We start from the raw sequence: 13,160 nt of genomic DNA on the forward strand, positions 1-13,160 counted from the left end.
TTTCGAAAAATCATACCGACATATTTATAGTATTGCCACTCAATGTAAGCTTGCCTAGCGTAGGTAAGGCTAATCTTGTGTCAGACCGTAACACTTCTTTGTTCTTCCTTGGCTTCTTTTTTGGCTTCATAATAGTCGAGTTCCTAGTCCCAATGGATTCGAGATTGCATCTGCACCCAACAAGGTGTGCCTCACTTGTCATTAGGAGATATTCCCAATACACACTGAGATGTGCATGTGAGGAATTTGTGGGGGCACCGATGTAAACTCAACTAATTCACCCTTCCTATTGCTTAGGCTTCCCGCTTTCCCACCTGCTCAGAATAAAGAAGCAATATGGACAGTTCAGATCATCAAATAGACACACATGATGAATACACTGAGTAAGCATTTATTTATTTTGACACCAATAAAGTGAATCCATATTTGCTCTGACGGAGTGTGCCTCACATTGACTTCACAGCCTATCTTGGTCGTACATCGACAACATCTTCCATATTTTTATTTATCATTCATGGGGGGATGTTCCCAATATAGAGTGGGGTGTGGCTGTGAGGAGCAGATCCCAATTCCATTAAAGTGCCCCAGCCTACCCATGAAAAAGATTAAGAACTTTTGATTTAGATGTCAAAATATTTATTAAGTGCTCATTGAATATACTTATACTACTATGCATTTGGGCTCAATAATGTAGCCCTAGAATAATTTATTGAAGGCCGAATTAATTATTGGCTTCCCATTGCACTTCCTTTCTCTTCTCCAATATTATTCAACACACACACACATACTAGAAAGTATGCACGTGCTTTTCACATGGGAATTCTAGATAATAATAATAATAATAATAATAATAATAATAATAATAATAATAATAATAATAATAATGATGATGATGATGATGATGATGATGTATCCAAATTTGTTTATAAAATTCATATATTTTTTATTTTTTATTTTTATTTTTCACTATTAATCAGATGCAGATTGCAAAATCCGAATTTGATTATGTAAGCACCTCATATTGAGTTGCAAAGTTTTGGGTATCATTGACAACCTACCTACTTGGTTAGTTTCTTCTTTTTGTAATGTTTTATCTTCTTAGTTTTTTTATTTTTTTTTGTTCATTTATCAAAAAAATGTCAGATTTAAAGAGAGGGAATTAAATGAGGTGAAAATTGTAGTTAAAACTACATTTTAACCTCACAATTAAATAGGGATTAAATTCAAAAGATGGGTATTTTAGTCAAAAGAAAGTTCAATAATCATATTCATATTTTTAATAGTAGTGTAAATATGGAATTATAGATATGTTCAATTTTTTTCTATTTCTATGTGTGTAAAAATAATACTAATATATACACTTATTTTTTGTTTAATATGATAGATATATGATATTATACATGTGCCTAATTTTTTTTATAAAATTTATGTAGTTTTTTATTTTTGTGTTTTTTATGTTTTATTATTTTTTATTATGACATTATGACATTAAAGGTTGATAGATTTGACCCAAAAGTTGAACTATGATCTCCGCTAAACATGAAAATAAGTTCATTTTTGGTTAGTTTTAGATTATGTATTTCATTTTCATTATCAACAAAAATAATTCTTGTTTATTACACTTATTTTTTAATTTGATTAATAAAAATATCGTAAATGTATCTATTTTTTTTTTTACATTTTTGTAAATGTTTATATTCGTTTCTATTTAAAAAATTTATTATCTAACAATGACTTCATGGGTTGACTAATTTGACTTTAATGGTTGAATTGCTTAGTCATCACTTAGGTAAAGAATGGTTTTGTTTTTTTTAAGTAAGTTTTAAAATATATGGGTTTATATTGTTAAAAGTTTCGAACATAGATCTAATTAATATCATTTATTAGTGAAAAAACATCTTAAATATAGAATTTGATAAGAGATAATGGGAGTTAATAATTTAAACATAAGAGTTAATGAGAGGGGATTAAATGAGGTAAATAGCATTAATTGAAATTACATTTTCAACCATCATAATTAGATATAGATAAAATAACAATTGTGGACATTTTTGTCAAGAAAAGTTCCATACCCTCATTCATAATTCCCAATTAGTACCTTGTACCTTTGGCCTAGTGCCACTTTGGTCCTCGAATTTTAAAATGTGATAATTCAGTACCCAAACCTTCGAAACATGACAATCTCATACCTACCGTTAACTAGTTGTTAACTGTTGCACTTAATGCCACTTAATGGATAGTAAGTTAAGGCAAATATTGGATTGTGACGCTTTAAAAGTTCCGGTACCCAACTGTTGCACTTTAAAGTTTGAAGGTAATAATATATGAGCCCGGATCTCCTGCCCACGTTTATCACCGCTACACATGGAGAGCATCTCATCCTCTGGATTGTATATGCAAGGGGAGATGCATGCTCCCAATTCAATGGAGGTGGTGTCTTGTGGGTAGGCGTGGGCAGGAGATCGAGATTCCTAATATATAAACCCTTTTTTCGGAAATTTAGTATAAATAAAAATATATAAACCTTTTTTCGGGAGATGCCTAGACTTCCAACGTCGTGTTCTTGGCAGTAACGTTGACTGGTGAGGTGGTTATTGGTGGAAGCGCCAATTTGTCCACAGGTTGAAACCTTTGAAAGTTGCATTCCTTGAAACTTTAAGCCGCCGGTGGACAGCCGTGTTGGATCTGAGTACTCATTTGATTTTGCTAACCATATTGCCTATGCAATCTGCAGTTGCAACAACAACAGACATTTATTCATTTCTGAGTATATCCTCAACCACCCAACCCCAGGCTTTTCCTAGATTTTTCTCTTTCTCGACAGTACTTCGATCGACACAGAAACCCAATATGAATTCGATCACAACCCAACTCACATCCTCCGAAGAAGATGAGAATCATTGTCTGTTTGCCATGCAGTTGGCGAGCGCTTCAGTTCTCCCCATGGTCTTGAAAGCAGCCATGGAGCTCAACGTTCTGGAGATAATAGCCAGAGCAGGTCCCGGTGCGCACCTCTCCCCTCTAGAGATCGCAGCTCACCTCTCTACCCAGAACCCAGAGGCCCCGGTTTTGCTCGACCGAATACTGCGTCTTCTCGCCAGCCACTCTGTGCTCACTTGCTCTCTTCATCAAACACATGGCGACGGCCGAGTGCAGAGGCTCTATGGTCTGGCCCCTGCCTGTAGACACTTCGTACAGAACCAAGACGGGGTTTCCTTGGCTCCCTTGCTGCATTTGATCCAGGACAAGGCCTTGATCGAGAGCTGGTAATTAACAAAAGTATCAAAATCTGAAGGAGCTACTTAGTAGTTAGGTCATGTTTGGTTTTACATGAGTTCAAATTCTAAAATGGAAAAAGGAAGAATAAAAATGACTAGAATGAAAATATATTATTACGAGTCAAACCCTTTTTTTCTAAAAAATGAGTTCTTTTCAAAGCTCATCATTTTCTTTATATATATATATATATATATATATATATATATATATATAAAGCTGTGCTAACCATAAACCAAGACCTAGGTCTCCAAAACCATCCAAATAGATGTTTACCCGTAGATGGTTGTCAAGAAACATTTATGGTGGTGGTTTTTGTAGACCTAGGCTGGTGATTTATGACCACTGCATAAGGTTTCTTTAAAGAATGAAAATGAGCTAAATGAGGCATGATTATTTTCCTTTCTGTTGATTATCTCAATTTTTATACCATGAAGTGATTTTTCATTCTAAAAAGAAAAGAACGAGAGGTATAACAAGATTTCTGTAACTAAATGTTCTAATATTATTTATTTTTGCCCATTTTAGAATTTTCCTTAATTAATATTAAATTGCATTGCAGGTACCAGTTGAAAGAGGCAGTGCTTGAAGGAGGTATTCCTTTTAACAAAGCCCATGGAGTGAGTGCAATCGAGTATGTAGGGAAGAACCCGAAACTGAGCCAAGTTTTTAGAAGCTCCATGTCCGATTACAACACCTTATTTATGAAGAAGGTTCTGGATACATACAAGGGGTTTGAGGGCCTGAATGAGTTAGTGGCTGTGGGTGGTGGATCTGGAGCTATTCTTAGCATGATTATATCCAAATATCCTTCCGTCAATGGCGTCAACTTTGATCTGCCCCATGTCATAAAAAATGCCCCCTCCTATCCTGGTATGATTTTTATTTTTTCTTTATCAATATTTTTTTTTTCATAATCTCCATTAGCATGTTCAAAATACCACATTAAAATAATGGTGTGTTCAAAGATTATTGGGTCTCGGGTTTGTCGTGCAATGGTGTTTACAAGAATCGAGATCATATTTCTTGCGACCATGGTCGCATAGGAATGTCAATGGGTCGGATCTGACCCAACGGATGTCATGAACTCAAACTAATCATGTCGTTCTGGTTACTATATTTTGTCCCGATTATTATTAGGACCTTTTTGGGCTTTAGCAACTCTTGAAGTTTGCGAAAAGGCCAATTTATACCCTGAAGAACAAAAAGGGTCATAAGTACTTTTTATTATAAGTATTATATGATATCTTTCAACTTTGTTTATCAACCACTTATATTTACTAATCAATGTACACGTGATAATTGTAGATGATGATAATGATAGTGATAATGTATTTATTTTGTTATAAACCTTATATTTTTCATTATTAATTGGATGCAGATTGAAAATCCAAGTCTAATTTATATAAGCACATCATCCAAATACGTGATAATTGGATTGAGTTGTTAAGTTTCAAATATCATTGCTAGGCATACTTGCTTATTTGGCTATAATTTTTTCTGTAATATTTAATATTTTTTGTGTATCTTTTTTTGTTCATTTATCAACAAAATATAAGATTTAAATTGAGAGAATTGAAAGGGGTGAAAAGTAGTAGTTCAATTTATAATTTAAACCTCATAATTAAATAGGAAAAAATTAAAAAATGAGTATTTTAGTCAAAATAAAGTTCCACAATCTTATTCATATTTTTAATAATGATGTAAATATAGAAATATAAATGTGTTTAATTCTATAACTTTTTTGTATTTTTGTGTGTAAAAATAATTCTAATATGTCACACTTACTTTTTGTTTAATATGATATTATACATGTGCCTAAATGTTTTTTTCTTTTTGCAAAATTTATATATATTATTTTTGTATTTTTATATTTTATTAACTTTTATTACACTTTTAAAAAAATAAGTGTAATTCTATATATAAAGGTTAACAAGTTTGACCCAAAATTTGAACTATTGATTTTTCTAAATAGTAAAATAATTTCATTTTTAGCTAGTTCTAATTTATGTATTTTATTTTCATTACCAATAAAAATAAATCTTGTTTATTATACTTATTTTTTTAATTTGATTAATAAAAATATCATAAATATATTTAATTTTTTTTTTGTTTAGTCAAAAGAAAGTTCCACAATATTATTCATATTTTTAATAATGGTTTAAATATAGAATTATAGATGTGTTTATTTTTTTCTATAACTTTTTTATATTTTTGTGTATAAAAATAATTCTAATATGTCATACTTACTTTTTATTTAATATGATAAATATATGATATTATACATATGCCTAAATGTTTTTTTGTAAAATTTATATATATATTATTTTTATATTTTTATATTTTATTAACTTTTATTATTTATTTATGGCATTAAAGGTTAACATGTTTGACCCAAAATTTTAACTATTGATCTTTGCCAAATAGTAAAATAGTTTCATTTTTGGTTAGTTATAATTTATGTATTTCATTTTCATTACCAACAAAAGTAATTCTTGTTTATTACACTTCTTTTTTTTAATTTAGTTAATAAAATATAATAAAGGTATCTAATTTTTTCTATATTTTTCATAAGTTTCTATTTTAATTTTTTTTTTACCTAACTATGACTTTGTAGATTGATTAGTTTGATTTGTATGGTTGAATTGCTTAGCCACCACTTGGATTAAAAATTATTTTCTTAGACAATTTTAAAATATATGGGTTTATATTGTTCATATTTAATTTAATAAGAGAAAATGAGAGTTAATAATTTAAGTATAAGATGTAATGAGAGGGGATTAAATGGGATGGGCAGTAATAATTGAAGTTACATTTTCAAACTTAGTATTAGAGATGGACTAAATACACAATTATGGGCATTTTAGTAGCCATCAAAGTTGGCATTAAAACTGTAATAAAATGGCTTTTATACCCTTTCTCAAACAAAGAAATGGAGGGTAGTTTTATACACTTTGCACGTGGTAATTCTAAATGATTATAATGATAGTAACAATATATCCAAAAAATTTTATAAATACATATTTTTATTTTTTTGTTTTTATATGCTTTTAGCTTGTTATTACTAATTGGATGCATATTGCAAAATCCAAATTTGATTACATAAGCATTTCATCTAAATATGTGATAACCGGATCCAGTTGTCAAGTTTCAAGTATCATTGACAGGTCTACCTACTTGGTTAGATTCTTCTTTTTATAATATTTTATCTTTTTGATATTTTTCTGTTCATTTATCATAAAATGTAAGATTTAAATAGAGGGAATTGAATGAAGTGAAATGGACCGTTCATTCGGATCAGATGGTTAGACAATTCAACCTAGGAACTGGACCCATAACGATTACCTGTCCGGTCCGGTTTTAAAAACCTTAGTGGTTCAATGAGAGCTTTGCTCTTCAAAGAAATGTCAAATTACAAAAGGATGGAATGCAAATAGAAGTTATACAATGATTTGAACTAGGTTCATCATTTATATTAGTTGAACTGGGAAAATTGAAAATTAAATCCAATTTTTGTTCCACTGCCTATTCCACAGACACAGATTTGTACAAACATAGAGAAACCTTGCTATCGGTTCTTAGCGTCTGTTTGGCATCGCTGTCGTTGCTCCAGAAAACGGTGACACATCAGTGCCACGTTAGAAAAACGGTTCTCTAGGAAATGCCTGTTTGTTTAGAACTGTTTTTCCATAAAAAAATGGTGCTCCAAGCCACGTCTTGGAAATTGAGAAGGCGTGGTTTGGAGCAATGCCGAATTTGGCGTTTCCTGGAGCTGCAGCTCGTTGCTCCCAACAGGGACATTAGGTGGCAATGACAGTGACATGACGTGGCATTGGATATTAGGTACCAGCGCTGAAAACGCTTCCTAGTGCATTGGTACCAAACAGAAAACGTTGTTGTTGCTCTAAGAAACGTCCTACCTGGCAGCAATATTTCCAAACAAAAAAAAAACTTTTTTCTCAGAAAATATTGCTTCCAACCCACACATCAGCAGCTATATGCAGCATCCATGCCAAACATATACTTAAATGTCCCTCACTTTCATTTATACTTTTCCCCATTATTCAGTAAAGCAAACTTAGCCTAAAAGAAAGAATTTAGCACACCAACATGAAGGATAGAAGCCATTCGGCTTGATTTTATTTATAATCTACTGTTTTTCCTTGAATCATATCTTTGAGAAAAAACTGGAAATTTTCATACAGGTGTGAAGCATGTTGCAGGAGACATGTTTGAATATATTCCCAAAGGAGAAGCCATATTCATGAAGGTGTGTTTCTGAGCCTATCAAATTTGTGTGAGAAAGTGTTTTTTTTTTTTTTTTGAAACGGTTAAAAAATGTTTTGAGTTGATGAACACACAAATTGTCATTTCTACCTAAACCATCAAATGTGATGTTGCTTACAATCATAATTTTTCTAGTAGAAATGACACTCATATGTCATATATGATGTGGCAACACATATTTTTCACAATTTTTTATTGATCAATCCAAAATTCAACGGCAACACAATGCCACTCTACCAAACACCCCCTTATAGATTGACTGCATCAATTTTCCCATCATTATTATTGCTCCACTTCAGTTTTTTAAAATTCTCTTAGACTTACCTTGACCAATTATGATTTAACTTGGGCCTTTGCTTGATTGATTGACTTAGAGCATATTCCAATACTTTGTAGAACTATAAAACAAATATTAAAACCCTAGAATGAGAATATGTTGACCAAATATTAAAGAAGATTAGGCTAGGCAGGCCAACCATCAGTTTGACTGATGGTTCCAATCTAAGAGCTGATATTTAATTTGAACTACATCTTGAGAGTTAGTTTGGCGCCATGGCAACCATGAAAACCTACTTAAAATTCTTTTTAGCTCATGAGTACCCTTATCCACCAATTTCAATACACACAAGTAGAGAGCAAGAGAAGCAACCAAGGGTCAATGTTCAAGAACAATATTCTAAAAAAGCTTTCAGATTGGGAAGACAAAAATTCAAAAACATCAAAAGTGGGGGAAGAGAGTGGAGTTAAATTTGGAGCTTCTGGATGAAGCAGCATTAAAACAATGGAAACAAATAGGAAAGAATGAGGTTAGAAAAATCTTGCCACCTTTCCCCCTCTCTAAGCTAAGCCCCAATTCCAAGCTAGAGATGGTCCACACCAAAAGATAACTCTACCTGATATGAGAGGCACAGATACCAAATGGTTAAATAAATAAATAAAAAAAACCTTTTAGAATAGACCTTCAATGGTTATTTAGGTTTACTGTCTTTTGTTTCTGCACTTGTTTACTCTTAGCCCACAATTTGAAGTAGGTGTGCCCTTTAAATATGTCATGCTTAAGTATATGACCCATTTCTTAAGATGCACAGAAGTTTTATATATATATATATATATATATATATATATATATATATATAAACTTTTGTATCATCACTGAAAGAGCTTTTCTTACAAAATAAAATTTGAGTGGTGACCCCCTTTTGTTAATTACTTTTTTTTTTTTTACAGATTGAGTGGTGACCCCCTTTTCTTACTTAATATTTTCACATTTCACCAACAAAAAACAGCTTAAGGAAGATAGTAGAATTCCTCTACCTTGGGAAAATTATAGGCCAGTATTCTCAAAGACCCCATAATTGAGATAGTAAGTTGGCATCACAGCCATCACCCCCAAAACAGACAAGTAGGATGAACCCCACAAAACTGCAGACTCTCTTGATATGGCCAACTAACCTGTACTGACTTACCCAAATATTGAAATACCAAAAATAAATATATAACAGTAGGAGGTTGGTTTGCCAAAAGCCCATTTCTTGAGAGTCTAGAAAAGAAGGCTTTGCTTTGCTATATAGAGTTAATTATTTTGTTATTTCATCGATATCTTTTGAGAATCTAACTCAACATGGATTTCATGGAACCTGTAGTGGATACTTCACAGTTTGAGTGATGAGAACTGTGTGAAGTTATTGAAAAACTGCCACAAAGCATTGCTTGATCGGGGAAAAGTAATTGTTGTGGATTTGATTATTCCAGTAGCACCTGAGACAAGTGTTGCTGCTCAAAGCATCTACCAATTTGATCTATTTATGATGAACATGAATCCTGAGGGGAAGGAGAGGACCATGGAAGAATTTAGTGTATTAGCAAGAGAAGCTGGATTTGCAGGCATCAGAATGGGTTGTTGTGCTTATAACTTCTCAGTCATGGAATTCTACAAATAGATGAGCTTTGGTGTTCTTAGTGTCACTTAAATGTGGAAAGGCAGATACATATCTGTTAGAGTTTTTGAAAAATCCAAAGTTTATCTTTGTATATGCAATTTCCATGATATTAAATGGGTATAATAGCAAGTAAAGCTTTTTTGCAACAAAATGATTTGGATTGAAACATGTCTGGGTGACAAATCATTCAGTCCAACCATCCAATTTGACCACAAGTTGAAAACATTGATATAAATATCAAGTATATCACTTTGCCACTTTTTGAGACAGATTTGTTTATATGTGCTTTCCCTCTTATACTTCATTTGGTGTCTCTTCATTTGAATGTATTGCAAATGGTTAGGATAGGCCAATTAATCATCACACGTGATTCAAATATGTTCTTTTATATGTTCATTTGTTGAATACACCAAGGAGTTATACCTCACATACTGGAACTTGGGGAGAGGTGCCTAACCCCTTGAAGCCCTGCCTAAATGTACTAGTGCAATGCCTTGTGCATGAAATCACTATCAAAAGAAAAAATGATTCTAAAACAAAAGGACTCATCTCCTCCCTTTCCTCGATTGATGGGTGGCGATTCTGAATCAACCCGGCCAAGTATGCATTTTCTTGATGCTCACAATACCCTTGTTGCATGACCAAACCTTTGTGATCAGCCTAGCCTAGCTAATCAGTATCAAGGGATTGCCCAACTAAAAATAGTTAGAAAATGTTATAATGTTGCAGCCATCTTGGAAACAGGTTGAGCAGCCACCACAGCAAAGAAAGATGATTCTCTTGCATTCTTGATGAAGGTCACAAATATACTGGATCAAAGTTTAGAAGCATCCTAGAAGTATACTTAGAGCTGATGATGAACCATTTGGTTTCAATCAATACAAAGAGAATAAATGAGCAAAATTGAAAGAAATTGGCAGCCTAGTGCACAAGGCTCCCACCAATGCGGGGTCTATGGAGGGACAGATGTACACAAACATAGAGAGGTTGTTTCCAATATTTGAACCCTGGTCACTCAGGATCCAATGGAGCAACCCAACTGTTGTGCAGTTAATATCTAAAATCTTGCTCTACTAAGGAAATTAAAAAAAAAAATAGCAAGACTCATGGTTGTTTTTTACCTTGTTTTAGTGTAATTTGGATTAGCTGAACCCTATGGCTGTGTAGCAGGGTAACCCTCGCTCCTAGCTTCTATCTATTTTGACTTGCATTTCAGATATTATGGTTTGGAAACAACCTCTCTGTATGTGCAGGGGTAAGGCTGCATACATCTCTCCCTCCCCAGACCCCACGTTGTTGGGAGCCTTGTGCACTGAGCTGCCCTATTTCAGACGTTATGATACTTTCTTTGTATGCTTCTCACACCATTTCCTTGTTACTTTCAGATGCAGAGTTCATAAAAATATAGAAAGCAGAACAGAAAACAATGGCTATTTTGAGGCCCACTTTCCTAATGTTGTGTTTGGTTTGAAGGAAAAGGTAGGGAAACCTATACAATTCCCTACCTTTTTCCTTCAAACCAAACACAGAATCCATAAAACTAAGTGAAAAAAAAAAACCCATTGATGTTGTAAATCCAATTCCTAGCAGCTTCTACCAATCAGTCTTGCTATTGAGCAAAAAATAACTCATAGGCCAGGATCATCCCAAAGAGGAGTAGAATAAGCAAGTAAAATAGAGGTCATGTTTGAGGGGGAAATGTGACAAAATCATAAAAGACAGCCCAACTTCCATATTCTTTACCAGTTTGCCAAATGCCAACAAAAAAAAAAAAATGATGGATAGCTACTTAACAAACCATGTAAGATCATGCTAAAAACACAGAAACCAGTGAGGTATTTAAGAGAGGGAAAGAGTTTTATCGGTCATGTGACCAACCGCAGCCCTGTATTAAATTCAGCCCCAGCAGAGAAACATTCAAAGCATACATCAAAATCATGACACTTTACCCACTTGATACCAATCTTCACAGAAATATCTGCAGTGGTGTAAAGCCCTTTTTTCCTTCATTTTTTCCTTGAAATATCTCAACAAAACTTCAAATTATTATTGGAAAAGATTCAGAAATACCACTCCAGATCTGCTACTCACAAACTGTTCCCACATCCCGACTCACAGAACACCACCGCCTTGTATTGGGAACATTTTCCCATGAATGACAAGGGAGATATTCCCAATACGCAGCTGTAATGTCCCGTGGGTAAGGATGTGGAAACACCTGGTGGGTAGCAAATCCTATCCCAGTTAAACGACGATGCCATAAATTGTATCAAATGTATCAGGTATGCACTTTCAATCAGCAAACAATGCATAATGATAAAATTAGGACGCACCATGTTTGAGATGTATAGTGTTAGATCATGTTGGAACATTGCATAATCACAACATTGCAACTAGACCTATTCAAGGGCCGGGCTTTGCATTTGGCCCATAAACATTTTACAATGGTTCTGGTTGGGTCCATTCAAATTTTGGCAAAAGTTCACCCCGAGCCTTAACCCGTGGATAAGTTTGATTGCAACATTGACCGACAGCACAACTTAGGCAGTGTTTGGAAATGTGATTATCTTGTGACGTAGACCACAGTTTGGTCCATTCCACGAAATAAGTGGCATTCAGTTAGGCTGTAGCATGGACTGATCCACATTCTATATTGCATTTTCTCATCCACACCAAAAAAAACCATGGGTTGTTCCCTCCCGTGGCGGTGATTTTTTTAAAGATGATTTTATGCTTCTCATTTTACCCTATCATCTATTATTTCATCCAATACTTTTTATTAAAATTTCATCTTTTATCTATCTAATTAATATTTTTTATCTTAATGCTGTATTGTTTTATTAAAACTATATAATTTTATATAATTCCTATTACTTTTAATTTTTGCTAATTATATTTAAAAAGTAATACTCATAATTTTATTGTAATTATAATTAATTTTTATAAATTCTTTCACTATTTTTATTAATTATTTGTATTATAGATAATGATATCGCATAATGCCTATGGAGGGTGTGTTGTGATTCAATTCACCCTTTTTTTTCCACAATACAAAACAATTCTCCTGCTATGACGTGATGTTGATAAGAACTCATCAGCCAATTTCATGATCTTGCACCATCTCTCCACATTTTTCATTGGAATTCCCTTAACAACTATTGTGAGCAACACTAATTCTTTTTTTGACTTTCCTTATTGTACTTCCTTTTGTCCCTTTTAATTTCCATTTATCTCCTAAATTTGAAACCATTTGTTCAACACAAACCCAATGAGTCAGAGAGAGATGCATCCCCCTCCGAAGAGTTGGTTAAGGGTAAATCTGGTATTTTAAAAGATTAAAATGTTATGCCACACTTAAAGGAGGGGAGGTATTTATACATTTTTTTTAAAAAAGGTTAGGGGAGTTTTTTGTGAGGGTCAAAAACATGGGGAAGATCATTAAAAAAACAAGGGAGGTTTTTATATTTTATGCATACTAGTTGAGGTGTTCAACAAAAACCAAAAAACTGAACCAAACAAAAAGTTTTGGTAATCAAACCAATTGGTTTGATTTTGGTTTGGTGTTTCTTAGAAAATGGTGGTATATGTAAAATATACATATAATATATATAACTAAGAAATGAAAGAACCCAACTGATTAAAAACCAAATCGATCAA

General features: G+C 33.1%; 1 protein-coding gene across 1 annotated transcript; it reads left to right on the top strand.

Annotated features, from left to right (window-relative positions):
- The first annotated feature begins 2,332 nt into the window (after nucleotides 1-2,332).
- Nucleotides 2,333-9,772, top strand: LOC148864092 (caffeic acid 3-O-methyltransferase-like). Its single transcript, XM_088981626.1, has 4 exons — nucleotides 2,333-3,266; nucleotides 3,839-4,149; nucleotides 7,482-7,546; nucleotides 9,207-9,772. Exons 1-4 carry the CDS (start codon nucleotides 2,722-2,724, stop codon nucleotides 9,501-9,503), a joined length of 1,218 nt encoding a protein of 405 aa, XP_088837752.1. The 5' UTR covers nucleotides 2,333-2,721; the 3' UTR covers nucleotides 9,504-9,772.
- The last annotated feature ends 3,388 nt before the right edge of the window (nucleotides 9,773-13,160 follow it).

This window comes from Nelumbo lutea, chromosome 3 (assembly GCF_056320005.1).
Source record: "Nelumbo lutea isolate HS-2025 chromosome 3, American lotus-T2T, whole genome shotgun sequence".
In the NCBI taxonomy this organism is placed as follows: Eukaryota; Viridiplantae; Streptophyta; class Magnoliopsida; order Proteales; family Nelumbonaceae; genus Nelumbo; species Nelumbo lutea.